At 38.4% G+C, this 17,963-nt stretch overlaps 1 protein-coding gene across 1 annotated transcript in view; it reads left to right on the top strand.

Annotated features, from left to right (window-relative positions):
* Nucleotides 1-8,940: 8,940 nt before the first annotated feature.
* Nucleotides 8,941-17,963, top strand: part of sntg1 (syntrophin, gamma 1) — a gene marked incomplete at both ends in the record, with an annotated part of 30,124 nt that continues 21,101 nt past the window's right edge. Inside the window, 8 exons of the mRNA XM_079806837.1 lie at nucleotides 8,941-8,996; nucleotides 11,403-11,409; nucleotides 11,524-11,658; nucleotides 15,663-15,719; nucleotides 15,800-15,857; nucleotides 15,930-15,973; nucleotides 17,711-17,752; nucleotides 17,941-17,963. The exon at nucleotides 17,941-17,963 is cut by the window's right edge and continues 80 nt beyond it. Coding sequence (XP_079662963.1) covers nucleotides 8,941-8,996; nucleotides 11,403-11,409; nucleotides 11,524-11,658; nucleotides 15,663-15,719; nucleotides 15,800-15,857; nucleotides 15,930-15,973; nucleotides 17,711-17,752; nucleotides 17,941-17,963 — 422 coding nt within the window. The remainder of the gene's footprint in view (nucleotides 8,997-11,402; nucleotides 11,410-11,523; nucleotides 11,659-15,662; nucleotides 15,720-15,799; nucleotides 15,858-15,929; nucleotides 15,974-17,710; nucleotides 17,753-17,940) is intronic.

Below are 17,963 nucleotides of genomic sequence, written 5' to 3'. Positions count from 1 at the left end.
TGAGGCATCTACGATATCATCATGTTCGTCTGATAAGAGGTAAAATAATAGCATAAATACTGCTCAGTTTCTCGCAGAAACGAATCGTTTCGCTAGATAAGACCCTTATTCATCGTCTGGTATCGTTTAAAGCCCTTTGAAGCTGCACTGAAACTGTCATTTGGACCTTGAACCGTTTGGAGCCCATTAAAGTCCATTATATGGAGAAAAATCCTGGAATGTTTTCATCAAAAACCTTAATTTCTTTTCGACTGCAGAAAGAAAGACTTGGACATCTTGGATGGCATGTGGGGGAGTAAATTATCAGCAAAAGTGAACTAATCCTTTAATTTGGATGGTCCACATTAGACATTTTACTATTAGTGGTTGAACAACTTCAGATTTTTTTAAGTTGACATTTATGTGATTAAAGTCAAGTCGACGTCATTAATGAACAAATAAGCCCTGACCTCAAGCTGAGACTCGAACGCGGAGGGTTGCCTTGTGCACATGTGTTATGGCGTATATGACACAGCGCTATATTTCTCACAGATTTCTTCTCGTTCTAAATCAGACACAGATAAAGTAGCACAGTAAAGATTACTTTTATATGAATGCATTAGTGAGAGAGCGAATGTGTGTGAATTAATTCTACATGTCTCTCTACTAATAGTGAAGCTTTTCAGTTTATAAGCTACACTATATTGCCAAAAGTATTGGGACCCGCCTCCTAATCATTGAATTCAGGTGTTCCAATCACTTCCATGGCCACAGGTGTATAAAATCAAGCACCTAGGCATGCAGACGCTTCTACAAACATTTGTGAAAGAATGGGTCGCTCTCAGGAGTTCAGTGAATTCAAGCGTGGTACTGTGATAGTACAATAAGTCCATTCGTGAAATTTTCTCGTTACTAAATATTCCACGGTCAACTGTTAGTGGTATTATAACAAAGTGGAAGCAATTGGGAACAACAGCAACTCAGCCGTGAAGTGGTAGGCCACGTAAAATCACTGAGACTTACAGAAATCACCATCTTTCTGAAGAGTCAACAGCTACAGACCTCCAAACTTTGTGTGGCCTTCAGATTAGCTCAAGAACAGTGTGTAGAGCTTCATGGAATGGGTTTCCATTGGCCGAGCAGCTCATCCAAGCCTTACATCACCAAGTGATATGCAAAGTGTCGGATGCAGTGGGGTAAAGCACGCCGCCACTGGACTCTAGAGCAGTGGAGACATGTTCTCTGGAGTGACCAATCACGCTTCTCTGTCTGGCAATCCGATGGACGAGTCTAGGTTTGGCGGTTGCCAGGAGAACGGTACTTGACTGACTGCATTGTGCAAAGTGTAAAGTTTGGTGGATTATGGTGTGGTGTTGTTTTTCAGAGGTTGGGCTTGGCCCCTTAGTTCCAGTGAAAGGATAGCTCTTGATTTTGATTGGTCAGCAGAGGCATCCAGTGGTCAGATATTTTCTCGCTGTGTCCATGGCAACACTGTATAGACCTTATGCGCCAGAGAAACTTCTTTTAGTCTTTAGAATTTTGTGTTTGAACTTCCGTTTTTGCGGTATAACTGTATATTTTTATGGCATCGCTGTCGAAGAGTAATTTGCTAGTGAAGTGGTTTTATATATTGTAGAGTTAACGAAAGTTATCATGAGCATTGTAATGTTTGAAGCGGATGTCATAACAGATGCCAGTTGATTGGGAAGATGTTAAAATGAGCGGTTCATTCATAAATCCGTAAGATCTTACCTTCATGCTGTGAAAATATAGCCTGACAAGCCAGACCCACATCAAGATGTTGGGTCTGGGAACACACCATTGGCAGGGCTCAATCCGAGGCTCCGAACACTGAACACATCTTCCTTTCTTAAGAATGACTTCAGTGCCGTTCTTTGTTCTTTTCTCAAAGAAAAGCTTAACTCCAAGTCGCTAAAGCCGATTCAACTGTTCGCCAGCTTCTATGTTTTCAAGGAACCGCGTCAACTCTGCCGTCATTATGTTAAGCCCGCCCATCGACTCTATACACGATGTGATTGGCCTGACCAGAGTTTGGTTTTTCCTGCTCGCAAGCCAACGGAGAGTTGCTAGACTACCCTGGCTGCAAATTAGATTTGCTGCCGCTAGGGTGCGTCTAGATTTCTAGGCTAGTGGAAATACAAATTGGAAGACAGACCACAACGAGTGCAGTGCTAAAAAGGGGCGGGGCTACATATGATTTATGTCAGTCCGGTAACTGAAACAATGAAGCGATGTAATGTTCAATTATTTGTTTATTATTATCATGTATTAACAGTTTATCAAGTGAAAGAAGTTAAATGATGTTCCATTTGTTTTATTATGCACTATGCTGTATAGTAAGCAATTTTATACATATTTTCAACTTAGTAAAACTATTAACTGATTTCGAGAGAAGACACGATTTCTCAAAAAAAATTTAACTCGTACTATTGTTTCTAGAAATGCAACCGGTAATCTTGCATCTCAGTTATGGATTATAGTGCAAATGACCTCAGAAGACTTCAGTATTAATATTACTATGTGTATTCGTCTTGTTGCTAGGCAGATTATTTCATACATTTGTAATGGACTATTTTTTCCATTTAACAGAAGCTTTAAAATCATATACAGGCACATATAAAATAATGTGAAGTCAAATCGATATTTAATTTCCATGTATTTATTTATTCATTTCTTGGTCTTGATCACCCTGTTGGGATTTATTTTGCGATAATGACCGACTGACTGTACTTTATATCCTATATATCAATGTCTATCAGCTAATGAGAAATATTGATCGTCCACTAATCTGGATGTTCTTCTCAGTATGTTCAAATTCATGGCATTCGATGGGCCCTGCATTATATTGATGCAGTTGGGATGGGATACAGGACTACTATGAATGCAGAGAGCACAAATTTAATAGGTTTTGGACTCAGAAATGGGGACACGGCAGAGCACTTATGTGTGGAAGATTAATGAGCGCTCAGAGGAAGATAAGTCTTGTGTATATAGACAGAGGTCTTTCTATCTGTTTACAAACTCTGCTGTGCTTTTTAAAACATAATGTGCAAGACAAGATTCAACATGTTGTGGTGAATTTTTTTAATCTTTTATATGGGGATGATTAGAGCTGCACGATTAATTGTTAAAAGATCGCTATCTCGACTCAAACACGGCTCAAACTTTTTTTTTTTCGATTAAACCTTTGACAAAATCACTTCAGAACGTTGATACTGTCGCTGACAGAGAGAGAAGTTGTCATGTATAGATATGAAACAGCTTCACAAACAGTATTTTCAACCACACAGTATCATTATTTCTGTGTTACAAATATTCATATTACCACAGAAGTACTGGGATAAAAGATAATAGTTCAGATAAATACTGACGTCTACGAAATAGAAGTAAATCCCCTTTATAAAGTAACTTGACGCTTCAAATTAAGATTGTATTCATTTCATCATTACACCAGCAGGTGGTGACAAGTGAAAACCTTTATTTGTCATTGAATCATTCATTTAAGAGATTCAAAACACGGATTCATCCAGTAATGAAACAAGTATTTATGAGTGAGTCATTGAATCATTAATTCAAGAGATGTGTCAGAAACGCTGATTCATTCAGTAATGAAACAATTAAGTATTTACGAGTGAGTCCCTGAATCATTCATTCAAGAGATTTTTTCAGAAACGCTGATTCAACCAGTAGTTAAACAAGTGAATTATTTATGTGCGAGTCATTGAATCATTCATTCGAGAGATTAATTCAAAAACACAATTCATTCAGTAATGAAACAAGTGAAATATTTATGAGTGAGTCATTGAATATTCATTCAAGAGATTCGTTCAGAAACGCTGATTCATCCAGTAATGAAACAAGTGAATTATTTATGAGTGAGTCATTGAATCATTCATTCAAGAGATTAGTTTCAGCAACGCTGATTCACCCAGTAATTAAACAAGTTTATTATTTATGAGTGAGTCATTGAATCATTCATTCGAGAGATTCATTCAAAAACGCTGATTCGTTCAGAAACGCTCATTCATCCAGTAATTAAACAAGTGAATTATTTATGAGTTAGTCATTGAATCATTCATTCGAGAGATTCATTCAAAAACACTGACTCATTCAGTACTGAAACAAGTATTTATGAGTGAGTCATTGAATCATTCACTCATTGATTTTAAGTTATCCATTCAAATGAATTAAATATTTTAAATAGAATGCAGTGAATTTAGTAAATTTAGAATTTACCAAAAAATTCTAGAACAGTAAATTTCATGTTATTGTGGGAGAAACGTGATCTCTATTTGAAACGAAAAAAGTGATTCTCAGTTTATCCAGAATCGTGCAGCTCTAGTCATGATCTACATTTATTAACACTGGTTTAGGAATCCGTACAGTTGTTTTGTAGAACTAGTGGGTGTCTTAACTTTACTAAAGCATGAATATGACAATCATATTGGCAGTGTTTCGTGTTACTTGTGTGAATGAATGCATCCCTGTTGCAATTTTACTAGACTAATACAGTAATTTCACCTCTGGAATGGCCAAAGTCAATGTCTGAGCATGTTTTGACTGAAAATCTCAAGGGTACACTAAAAATGGCTGACACTTGATCGCCATGGCAACAGAGTCAAGCATGTGTCCTAGCAACTGAAGTTATGGAATAAATTTCATTCTGGCATAAAGTATTTGACCTGACTTTGCAAGAAAACGCAATGATGCAGATGCCAAACTCAACAGAAAATTCAGGTCTCAGGTCATTTTTTTATGAATAACTGCTTACCAACCAATTTGGCCATCATAGAACTAGTCTTACAACACAACTGGGCCCTGAGGATTGTTTGTTTTTGTTTTTTTCTACAGTGCTGACAAGTGGAAATGCCAAAATATACAGACATACAACATTTTAAAGCAGAGAGTTTAAATAATAATGAAAACACCATGGTGTTGGTGCTTCGTATTTCAGTGTGAAATTATTAAATATGCATTGACAAAAATTCTTGAATAAACTATGCAGTTTCTTTTCACTTATTCTGTAGATTCATTCTGAATTCAAGTTGATTAGATAATTTTATACAGGATAAAATATGTTAACATGCCTCTAACAGACCAACTAGCATAGTAAGGCGTCATTGCACTGTCAGTCCAAATCCAAGTATTTGTGTATCCGATTGTGTATTTGAATCTGATCTGAAATTATCAACTGTCCACATTGTGTAACTGTTCAGATCTGTTTTGTGTGTCCCATGCTGCTCTTTTGTTTTCTGGAATATCTGCATTTGTTTCTATGGCTATGACGTTGTGTTGGTATGTATATGCCAAAAACAACAACAGCAGCAACATGGAAGGGTTTGCAATACAGATGTTGTCTTATTTACAACATGACAATAGTTGTGTCCCAAATGTCGCACTTATACACTATGTACTTAACCGTTTAGTGTATGAATTTTATATGGTTATTTTGTCCATATATTTTTGGATATGCATACAGTCTGAACGAGGCTTAACTAAATAATAATGTGATTTGGATTATTCACAGTTTATCAGGTATGACAGGATGTTAAAAATAATACACGTAAAGTGAGGCTGGTTTAGCAGTGAAACTATTACTGGCCACGGTGAAGTAGATGTATAAAAGGCACTTAAGATAATTATGTTACTCTAATAATTGAGTCTGTGTGTGTTTTCCTGCTGCTATGGGCACTTTTATGTCCCTGCGGTTATTTTTTTATTAAAACTAACAGTTTTGTAATATGAAACATGATGTGTGAAGAAAAACGGTGAAGAAATTTTGTCTGAATTATGTCTGAAGTGTGAAAATATATTTTAATTGTGTGTATTTAGGATACATAGAATACTAGATATGAAACAAGACAAAATTCAGCCATTTAATTATGTCAAAAATGCTTAAAATGTAATGTCCACTGTGAAAAAAATTATTTCCCCTATTCATGTATATGCACTGTTGGACATTTTAGTAGACAATTAAAGTGACAGTGTGAAAAGTGTTTTAAGAGAGATAATTGATAACATTTTATTTTAAGCCTTTAAGCGTAATGCATTATAAAGGTATTCATAATGCACATTATAATGCATTATATCTTTAATTATAACCAGAGTTAAAACGCATTATAATTCAGATTCCTTGTTACATATGAATTTGGTTGTTTGCCATGTGTTTTAATTCATTATACTTTCTAAAGGTGTAAAAGTGAATAGATAAGTATTATCATGTATTGTGGTTACAATTATTAATGAGACCATACAATGCATTATAAGGTGCAAAATAAAAAACGAAAAATCACATGTACATAAGTATTCACAGCCTTTATCATGACATTCAAAATTGAGCTCAGGTGCTCCTGTTTCCACTTATCATCCTTGAGATGTTTCTACAACTTGATTGGTGTCCACCTGTGGTAAATTCAATTGATTGGACATGATTTGGAAAGGCACACACCTGTCTATATAAGGCCCACAATTAAAGGCCCCATGGCATGGCATTTTTCTATTATTTTATAATGTTTCCTGAGGTGTACTTATATTGTTAGTATGATTTTTTCATCAAAAAATGTCATAATTTAGAAATAAAAGGCATTTTTTCTATACTGATGTGTGCCCTGTGGCTGAATGCCCTGTTTCAAGGGGCGTGTCTGCTGTAAGACGTCAGTGAAAACGCCCACTGTTGTGATTGGCTGACATCTTTGCATTTGAAATGAGTGTTAGATTATGTTGCGGAGGAGGCGTGGTTTAGCGAGGCACTGCACTCACTGCATGCATGAGAGAGAGACTGACGGGGCACTCTGGAGGAAGTTTTATTGTAACCGACTTCATTGTAATGTATCTTATAATTTGTTTTTGTGTACATTTTTTACATTTAAATAGGTTTTAGGTCTGTATTATCTGAGAAAATAAGTAGGGACTTTTATTTTGACGGGGGTTGCAGTCTACGGAGCAATATGAAAAAAGAGGTAGCGCTCGTGAGAGCTTGCGGTTTATCATTCAGTGGGTTTAAGCAGATTTAAAGTTTACAGTTTGTTTAGCACCCCCCGAAAAGACAATAGGTGTGTATGTGCTTGTTTACTATCATTTGTAATGAGTATGTTTGTGTATTTCGCTGTATTGTTATTGATAATGCTATGGAGAGAGAGTTTGTGTAAGAGGTGTTTATGCGCACTTCTTTGTTTTTTGTTCAGCTCTTACGGGGATTTTTGGAGATAAACGGTTTCAATAAACTGCTGAAACATCAGTAAAGTCTAGCCATCATTCTATTGTACTGAGTTGTTGTAAGCGCAAGCTTATTTGTATCTGAGAGTTCTGAATAAACAGTCCCAGTCACGTCAACTCTGTCATTGCAGCGCGTTTTCTCTCACAAAATGCTTTCACCACAACTAACAGCAAACATGACATGGACATGAATACAGTAAGAGCTTCGTTGTGCAGCATAACAGCGTCATTCATTATAATGGTAGTTTGGGCAAGTGTGCAGATACACTCGCGACGTGTGATTGACAGCTCCAGACATTATAAAGAGTGTTCTTTGATCGCTCTCTGTAGTTAAATCACTTAAAAACGGATTTGTTTCATGCTACTAACAGAAACGATCGTTTTAGTCACTGGCTTGATTCACTGATGCACTACGCTTAGGGCATCAAGACGGCGATCATTAAACGATCTAGAAAGAAAGTCTGAGTGAACTTGAATGATTAGCTACACATCAGAATCACTGATCACAGATCAGGCATTAATGAACACTGTTACTCAGTGTTTGTCGCGGTGCTTTCGAATCCATATCGTAAAGTCTGTTTGTAAAGCCTGTGCTGACATTAACTGAATCCATTTTCTCTGAGTGCTCTGGGAGGGCAAAGCAGAGGAAGGGGAGGTAACCTTTCCTGTTATGAAGTCATAACAGGAAAATTTCTGATCAGCTCGTCTGGGCTGTCATTTTCTCAAAGGCAGAGAAAGACAGCCAGAACGGTTTATACCCATCAAAATTTCTAGCCACTTGGGGACCATATACAGGCTAGGGGAACTCATATTAATGTTAAAAAACCTCATAAAATGAAATTTTCATGCCATGGGACCTTTATGAGTGCATGTCAGGGCACAAACCAAGCCATGAAGTCCAAGGAATTGTCTGTAGACCTCCGAGACAGGATTGTATCAAGGCACAGATCTGGGGAAGGGTACAACATTTCTGCAGCATTGAAGGTCCCAATAAGCACAGTGGCCTCCATCATCCGTAAATAGAAGAAGTTTGAAACCACCAGGACTCTTCCAAGAGCTGTTCGCCCGGCCACACTGAGCGATTGGGGGAGAAGGTGGTCACTCTGACAGAGCTCCAGCATTTCACTGTGGAGAGAGGAGAACCTTCCAGAAGAACAACTAGCACTCCACCAATCAGGCCTGTATGGTAGAGTGGCCAGACGGAAGCCACTCCTCAGTAAAAGCCACATGACAACCCACCTGGAGTTTGCCAAAAGGCCCTTGAAGGACTTTCAGACCATGAGAAACAAAATTCTCTGGTCTGATGAAACAAAGATTGAACTCTTTGGCCGGAATGGCAAGCGGCAAGTGTCTGGAGGAAACCATGAACCGCTCATCACCTGGCCAATACCATCCCTACAGTGAAGCATGGTGGTGGCAGCATCATGCTGTGGGGATGTTTTTCAGCGGCAGGAACTGGGAGACTAGTCAGGATCGAGGGAAAGATGAATGCAGCAATGTACAGAGACATCCTTGATGAAAACCTGCTCCAGAGCTCTCTGGACCTCAGACTGGGGCGAAGGTTCATCTTCCTACAGGACAACGACCCTAAGCACACAGCCAAGATAACAAAGGAGTGGCTATGGGACAACTCTGCGAATGTCCTCGAGTGGCCCAGACTTGAACCCGAGTGAACATCTCTGGAGAGATCTGAAAATGGCTATTCGCCGACGCTCCCCATCCAACATGAAGGAGATTGAGAGGTCCTGCAAAGAAGAATGGAAGAAATTTCCCAAAAATAGGTGAGCCAAGCTTGTAGCATCATACTCAAAAAGACTTGAGGCTGTAATTGGTGCCAAAGATGCTTCAACAAAGTATTGCGCAAAGGCTGTGAATACTTATGTACATGCAAAGTGCTGTGAATACTTTCCGGATGCACTGTATAAGGGCTTAAGGTAAAGTGTTGCCATAGATTTCTTGGGCCGTGTGTCCACCAAAGCATTTTTAGCCAGCTGAAAACATCTGGCTGTGGAATATCCGTGGAAGTGTTACTAGTATCTAGGGCTGTCAACGAATATTCTAAATTCGAATATATATTCGAATAGTTTTTTAAAAACGAATTTCGAAGGTGAAAATTAATATTCGAATAAATAAAAAAATGTGTAAAAAAACCCGCCCGCGGTAGTAGAGGCGTGGATGTCTGCTTTGCGAGTGAAGCCTTGTGTTCTTTGGCCTGTCTCCACAGCGCGAGCCTCCGCTGACTGCGCGCGCTCCTCCCCAAGCGGACGAGGTGTTTATACTTGACACACTCGCCGTTGTGCTTTTCTTTGAAACGACAGATGGCGACTCGGAGTAATTGTTCTATAAACTATCAGGAAAAGCGTCGAGAAGAAGTGGGCTAACGTACACAGGTGACGATATTTATTTTAGTACACTTCACCGAAAACCACACTACAAAAGAATCATGTAAAACAGATCAAAGTAAACCTTGATATCACTTGTGACATGAGAACAAAATGTATGTAGAAATGTAACGTTAACTTATACAACTCAATTTATGATATCTAAATGTTTCCTAATTTCACTAAACACTTTAGTGAGTTTTCACTTAGTTTCGTAAACTTTTCTTTATTAAACGGGCTTTTTTATGCTTTTGTAGGCTCGTTTTGTAAATATAACAACTAATTTGTATACGCAAACTGGACCACCCTTACTTTGCATCGCCCGCCACAAGCTCTCTGTCTGCAACACGACAAGAGGCCATAACAGAGAAATTAATTTTGTTCATTTGTAAGGACATGAGAGCGATCAGTGTCGTGGATGGGGCAGGCTGGAGTTCTGTCAAGCAATGGAGCCGAGGTACTGACGGAATAGATATTGCATGAATAAAGGATAAATGCACTGCTTCCACTGGTTTGATTATTTACCGTTTCATGTCAAGGAAAAGTTCCATGTTTACCACAGAACAGCTCGTTCGGAGCGTTCAATAATATGCTGTAAAACTTATATTAATATTTGTTTCAATCACTGAATGAAGCCTGCTATATTTGGGACAAGAGTCGCGACCTTAAATTGCTTGCACAAAACTCTTGATCAGCCTCAAAATGTGTTTGTTCATTTAAAACGTTATGCGCAGAGAGCGTGAGGGCGAGAGAGAGTGAGGTCTGCGGTCTTAGTCATTAGTTGATTTACTTGTTTTTGTGTAGGTAATACGTTGTCAAATATGTTTAAACTTAAATAAACTACCTGTATAAGTAGTTATGTCTGTTTGTATTCATTTTTCCTGTTATTGACGTAATGCGCGTCATTGATAAAATGCGCAACCAGATGTTCGAATAGGTCGAATATTCGTGCTTTTTTTTAGAGGGAATATTCGAACGTCATTTTTTAGCAATTTTGACAGCCCTACTAGTATCTGATTTTGCAGTTTGTTTATGAATATCGAAATGTCAATACAATGCTAAGTATTTGCTCTGGCTCTTTGTTACTTTTGTTGTGTTTTTTTGTTGTGCTTGTTGTCGTTGTACAAGCAGGATGTGTTGGTTGGTCAGTGCTGTATTTGTCCCGCCCCTCCTTCACTGTGATTGGACGGCTGGGTAAAAAAACGGAATTCTTCAAGAAGCACCTATAAACAAAGTGCTATTTAAAAACTGTTAAAGTGGTGCCATTTAAGTTTGCCCTGTTTTACTTTAAATGATTACTGTACGGCAGGAACATTTCATTGCTCAAAATTACATCTTGCAAGGCAGTTTGAAGTTAAAGGGCATACATTTTTTTTTCATAAAGATAATAAATGATTGAAATACAATGTCTTATGCTGTGGCTCTATGACTCTTATGTAATTTTTCTCAAACATTTATCTACAGAAGTAACGGCCTTGTGATAAATGCAGAATAAATATGGACCCGATAAGCTGCATTTAAGCCTCTGACAGGCAGTCTGTCAAGTTACAATGTATTCAAGAGCATCTGGACTTCATTATCCATTTGTTGGAGACATTTTGTCACATATTCAAAAAGCTTCATCAGTCGTTGTGACATTGTGTGGTGTGAAGATGTTTAATACAGCATCAGATAACTGATGAAGACACTTGGATGAGAAGCAAAACAATCTTCAACAAATGAATAACCAAGTCCAGATGGTCTAGCATTCATTTCTCTCCCTGATATTCTGCAGTGACTTTGAGTTTTCAGTTGTATCTCTGGCAGGCAAAAAGTGACTATGCAAACACCAGCCCCCACTATTTATCATGCGATCAATTTCATGGCTAATTAACTTCATGTTGTCAAGTGTGGATTACAGATGTTTGTGTGACTTTGGCTGTTTCAGACAAAGACTGGGATTTATTTGCTTCAAGATGGTAGCGAGGAGCCTTTCAATATCCGTCTGTACCTGGCCAAAGATATTCTCACCATTCAAGAGCAAGACGTCATCTGTGTGTCTGGAGAACCGTTCTACTCGAGTGTGAGTTGAACAATCCACACTGTAAACCAGAAAATACAAGATATAATAAAAGCTATGACTCGAAACAACTCTACATGTCAGGGACTGTATCTTCTACACTGTATGAAAGTGCTTAGTTACATGACCTTAACTGGTTTTATTTAAGTCAAAAAAATATTTTAAATTGGCTAAATCACCTGACTACTACATAAGCAAGTTTTTAGATTATGACGACATAAATCCACTTAAAATTTTATTTTATTCATGAATACAAATTTTACCCCATTAAAGTTTTTTTGTTTTATTGTGCATGATTCATTGCTGCTTATTATCAAAAATAAATTAAAAATAATATAATTATTTTAGATTATGAAGAATATACAATAAAATATGTTTGTGGACGGACGATACAATGAGAAAAATAAGTATTTGAACACCCTGCTATTTTGCAAGTTCTCCCACTTAGAAATCATGGAGGGGTCTGAAATTGTCATCGTAGGTGCATGTCCACTGTGAGAGACATAATCTAAAAAAAAAAATCCAGAAATCACAATATATGATTTTTTTAACTATTTATTTGTATGATACAGCTGCATTTATTTGAACACCTGTTTATCAGCTAGAATTCTGACCCTCAAAGACCTGTTAGTCTGCCTTTAAAATGTCCACCTCCACTCCATTTATAATCCTAAATTAGATGCACCTGTTTGAGGTCGTTAGTTGCATAAAGACACCTGTCCACCCCATACAATCAGTAAGAATCCAACTACTAACATGGCCAAGACCAAAGAGCTGTCCAAAGACACTAGAGACAAAATTGTACACCTCCACAAGGCTGGAAAGGGCTACGGGGAAATTGCCAAGCAGCTTGGTGAAAAAAGGTCCACTGTTGGAGCAATCATTAGAAAATGGAAGAAGCTAAACATGACTGTCAATCTCCCTCGGACTGGGGCTCCATGCAAGATCTCACCTCGTGGGGTCTCAATGATCCTAAGAAAGGTGAGAAATCATCCTGCTCTGGGGGTGTTTTTCTGCACATGGGACAGGGCGACTGCACTGTATTAAGGAGAGGATGACCGGGGCCATGTATTGCGAGATTTTGGGGAACAACCTCCTTCCCTCAGTTTGAGCATTGAAGATGGGTCGAGGCTGGGTCTTCCAACATGACAATGACCCGAAGCACACAGCCAGGATAACCAAGGAGTGGCTCTGTAAGAAGCATATCAAGGTTCTGGCGTGGCCTAGCCAGTCTCCAGACCTAAACCCAATAGAGAATCTTTGGAGGGAGCTCAAACTCTGTGTTTCTCAGCGACAGGCCAGAAACCTGACTGATCTAGAGAAGATCTGTGTGGAGGAGTGGGCCAAAATCCCTCCTGCAGTGTGTGCAAACCTGGTGAAAAACTACAGGAAACGTTTGACCTCTGTAATTGCAAACAAAGGCTACTGTACCAAATATTAACATTGATTTTCTCAGGTGTTCAAATACTTATTTGCAGCTGTATCATACAAAAAAATAGTAAAAAAAATCATACATTGTGATTTCTGGATTATTTTTTTTTTGGATTATGTCTCTCACAGTGGACATGCACCTACGATGACGATTTCAGACCCCTCCATGATTTCTAAGTGGGAGAACTTGCAAAATAGCAGGGTGTTCAAATACTTATTTTCCTCACTGTATATAGATAGATAGGGATGGATGGATGGATGGATGGATGGATGGATGGATGGATGGGCAGGCAGATGGATGGATGGACAGATGGGTGGATAGATAGATAGATAGATAGATAGATAGATAGATAGATAGATAGATAGATAGATAGATAGATAGATAGATAGATAGATAGATAGATAGATAGATAGATAGATAGATAGATAGATAGATAGATAGATAGATAGATAGATAGATAGATAGATAGATAGATAGATAGATAGATAGATGACTGGATGGATGGATGGACGGATGGATGGATGGACGGACAAAAGGATGGATGGATAGATGGGCAGATTAATGGATGGACGGATGATGGATCAATAGATGGACGGATGATGGACGGACGGACGGAGGATAGATGGATGGATAGATAGATGGATGGATGATAGATAGGAATGGATGGATGGACAGATGGGTAGATAGATGGATGGATGGATGGATGGATGGGCAGATGGATGGATGGACAGACGGATGCATGGATAGATGGATGATGGATAAATAGATGGATGGATGGATGATGGATGGATGGATGGATGATGGATAAATAGATGGATGGATGGATGATGGGTGGATAGATAGATAGATAGATAGATAGATAGATAGACAGACGGACGGACGGATGGATGGATGGATGGATGGATGGACGGACGGACGGATGGATGGATGGGCAGATGGATGGATGGACAGACGGATGCATGGATAGATAGATGGATGGATGGACGGACGGATGCATGGATAGATGGATGGATGGACGGACAGACGGATGCATGGATAGATGGATGGACAGACGGATGCATGGATAGATGGATGGATGGACGGACAGACGGATGCATGGATAGATGGATGGACAGACGGATGCATGGATAGATGGATGGATGGACGCGGACGGACGGATGGATGGATGATGGATAAATAGATGGATGGATAAATAGATGGATGGATGGATGGATGGATGGATGGATGGATGGATAGATGGATGGATGGATGGGCAGATGGATGGATGGACAGACGGATGGATGGACGGACGGATGCATGGATAGATGGATGGATGGACGGACAGACGGATGGATAAATAGATGGATGGATGGATGATGGATAAATAGATGGATGGATGGATGGATAAATAGATTGATGGATGGATGAATAGATGGACGGACGGACGGATGGATGGATAGATTGGCAGATGGATGGATGGATGGATGGATGATAGATAGATAGATGACTGGATGGATGGACGGATGGACAGACGGATGGATAGATGGGCAGATGGACGGATGGATGGATTGATGGATGGAAAATGGGCAGATTAATGGACGGATGATGGATAAATAGATGGATGGGAGGATGGATGATGGATGGATAGATAGATAGATAGATAGATAGATAGATAGATAGATAGATAGATAGATGGATGGATGGATGGATGGATGGATGGATGGATGGATGGATGGATGGATGGATGGATGGATGGATGGATGGATGGATGGATGGATGGATGGATAGATAGATAGATAGATAGATAGATAGATAGATAGATAGATAGATAGATAGATAGATAGATAGATAGATAGATAGATAGATAGATAGATAGATAGATAGATAGATAGATAGATAGATAGATAGACGGACGGATAGTCCATGTTAACATGCTTTTGCTGACTACATTTAAAAAACAAAATGCTTCCTTCAAGAATGCCTGCATCAACAAAGGCTTTGCTAATTACACACCTGTGAGTTTATTAGAGTTCATTGAAATATTTGAGTGTAGCTGAGGATAGACATACAGTGCATACCCCTGAGGCAAAACCTCAAAATATCTTGCAGCATGAAAAGAAAAACTTTGCCGTTTTGAGACCGAATTCAGCTCTGGAATGTTTCATCACACAAATAGGAATTAGTTTTTTTTGAATGATTTTATATTTAATTCTGTTAACCTTGTCTCGTTTGTTTTAACTTCATCGCCTGAAGCCGATTGAAAATTCCTTGCGCATATTTTCACAGGCGTGCACAGCAGAATATTGACCATTGTGCCGCGTGCATCAGTGTCACTGCAGTAGACAGCAGGTTTTGCGCTGGTTTGAACAGACAGATCATGTTGTATTCACTGCCCTTTAATTAAGTTACTGGTATTGTTGGCATGGTGCCGTTTTTTTCCCTTGGGAAATCTACATGAAAAGGAGGCAATTAAAAATAATTAAGCACCTTCTCAGTTTCATGGAGCAAATTGAAATGAAAGATAAACTACCTTTCTTCCTCAACATACAGACACGGCGTGGCATGAAAGTGACGGGTTTCCTTTGATTCCTTACAGGAGAGAACAGTAACGATCCGTCGGCAGACAATCGGAGGGTTTGGTTTGAGCATCAAGGTGACTGCGCACTTTCTCACAGCTCTCACTCACATTTTTTCCAAAACTTTGACAGTCTTCGTGTTATCATTTTTTCATAGGGTGGTGCAGAACACAAGATCCCTGTTGTGATTTCTAAAATATCAAAAGAACAGAAGGGTAAGCTGTTTATTCACTCTTTCTCCTAGTTGTTTATTGGGTTATACTTTTGTCTTTTCTTTCCGCTTGCAGCTGAACTTTCCGGACTTCTGTTTATCGGGGATGGAATTCTCCAGGTATGCACAAATACACAAATATGGTCATAGGATTAAGATGCTTTCAATGTTAAGGGCCCTTTAAACCTCCCACAGTGTCTTAATGGGATTCGCTGAATGTCAGCCAGCGGATGTTTAGGAAGCATCTTTCCATTTGATGAAAATTGGAGTTGTCATTTTGTAGCAATGTTATTTCAATTATATATTCGATCTGCATTATGTATGTATTTTTTTGAACACGAAGGCCCTGTTTTAGATGTGGGAATTCTCCATAAAGGCCATAGCAATCTCATAACAATTATCAGAATATGCTTGCAGTGATTTATTTAACATATTATCCTTATTATTAATGAAGTCCTTGGACAAACAAATAAAGAGAGCCTCGCGTGGATGTACTTGCTACAAGCAATTTTAAATTATTAAAAATTATAGATTACACAACTGTTCAAAAGTTTTGGGATTTAGGTTTCTGTTCATCAAAGAATCCTGAAGAAAAATATCACGGTTTCCATCCAAAACTGCTTTTAAAGGGCTAGTTCACCCAAAAATGAAAATAATGTAATTTATTACTCACATGATCTTTCAGAAATCATTCTAATATGATGATTTGCTGCTCAAGAAATATTATTATTATCAATGTTAAAGGGTTAGTTCACCCCCCCCCCCCCAAAAAAAGGTAATTTATTACTCACCCTCATGCCGTTCCACACCCGTAAGACAAAAAATTAAGATATTTTTTTGTTGAAATCCGAAGGCTCAGTGAGGCCTCCATAGGGGGCAAAGCAATTTACACTCTCAAGATCCATTAATGTACTAAAAACATATTTAAAGCAGTCCATTTGAGTACAGTGGTTCAATATTAATATTATAAAGCGACGATAATATTTTTGGTGCGCCAAAACAAACTAAATAACGACTTATAAAGTGATGATAACCGATTTCAAAACACGGCTGTATGAAGCTTTGAAGCGTATCGAATCAGAGAGTCGATTCAGCGGATCGGATCGCGTGTCAGAAGCAAACCGCGAAACTGCTTTGGCGCTTCGAACCGCTGAATCGACTCGCTGATTCGATACGCTTCAAAGCATCATACAGCCGTGTTTTGAAATCGGTTATCACTATAAGTCGTTATTTCGTTTTTTTGGCGCAGCAAAAGTATTCTCATCGCTTTATAGCCTAATATTAATATTGAACCACTGTACTCACATGGAGTCATGGACTGATTTAAATATGTTTTTAGTACATTAATGGATCTTGAGAGTGTAAATTGCTTTGCCCCCTATGGAGGCCTCACTGAGCCATCGGATTTCAACAAAAAAATATCTAATTTTTTTGTCTTACGGGTGTGGAACGGCATGAGGGTGAGTAATAAATTATTATTATTATTATTATTTTTCATTTTTGGGTGAACTAACCCTTTAACATTGATAATAATAATATTTATTGAGCAGCAAATCATCATGATTTCTGAAGGATCATGTGACAATGAAGACTGGAGTAATGATGCTGAAAATTCAGTTTTGATCACAGGAATAAATTACATTTTATAATTTATTCATATAGAAAACAGTTCTTTTAAATTGTAATAATATTTCACAATATTACAGTCTTACTGTATTTTTGATCAAATATAAGCCATGATAAGCATAAGTGACTGAAAAAAATAAATCCTCCTGACCTAAACCTTTAAACGGTAATGTATATCAGGATCTATTCATAACTCCCTCTTCATCTCTCTTTTACTTGTATTGTCATTAGATAAACGGCATTAACGTGAGGAGTTATCGCCATGAGGAAGTGGTATGTTTCATTGTTTTTGCATAATAATTAATATCACATAGCAAAGAAAGTTTGTAATATATAGCACTATGTTTTTACAGAAGTGTGTGTGTATTTTTGATTCACCCTTTAAAAGCTCAATAATGAAATGAGTGACACATTCGTTCTAATAAATGAATAAGCCAGGCCAGCGTGTTTCCCTTTCTCAGGTGCAGGTTCTGCGAAACGCAGG

Source organism: Gobio gobio, assembly GCF_949357685.1.
Source record: "Gobio gobio genome assembly, chromosome: 23".
NCBI lineage: Eukaryota > Metazoa > Chordata > Actinopteri > Cypriniformes > Gobionidae > Gobio > Gobio gobio.
The sequence above is the reverse complement of the archived record's forward strand: the minus strand, read 5'-3'. Positions and strand labels throughout refer to the sequence as shown.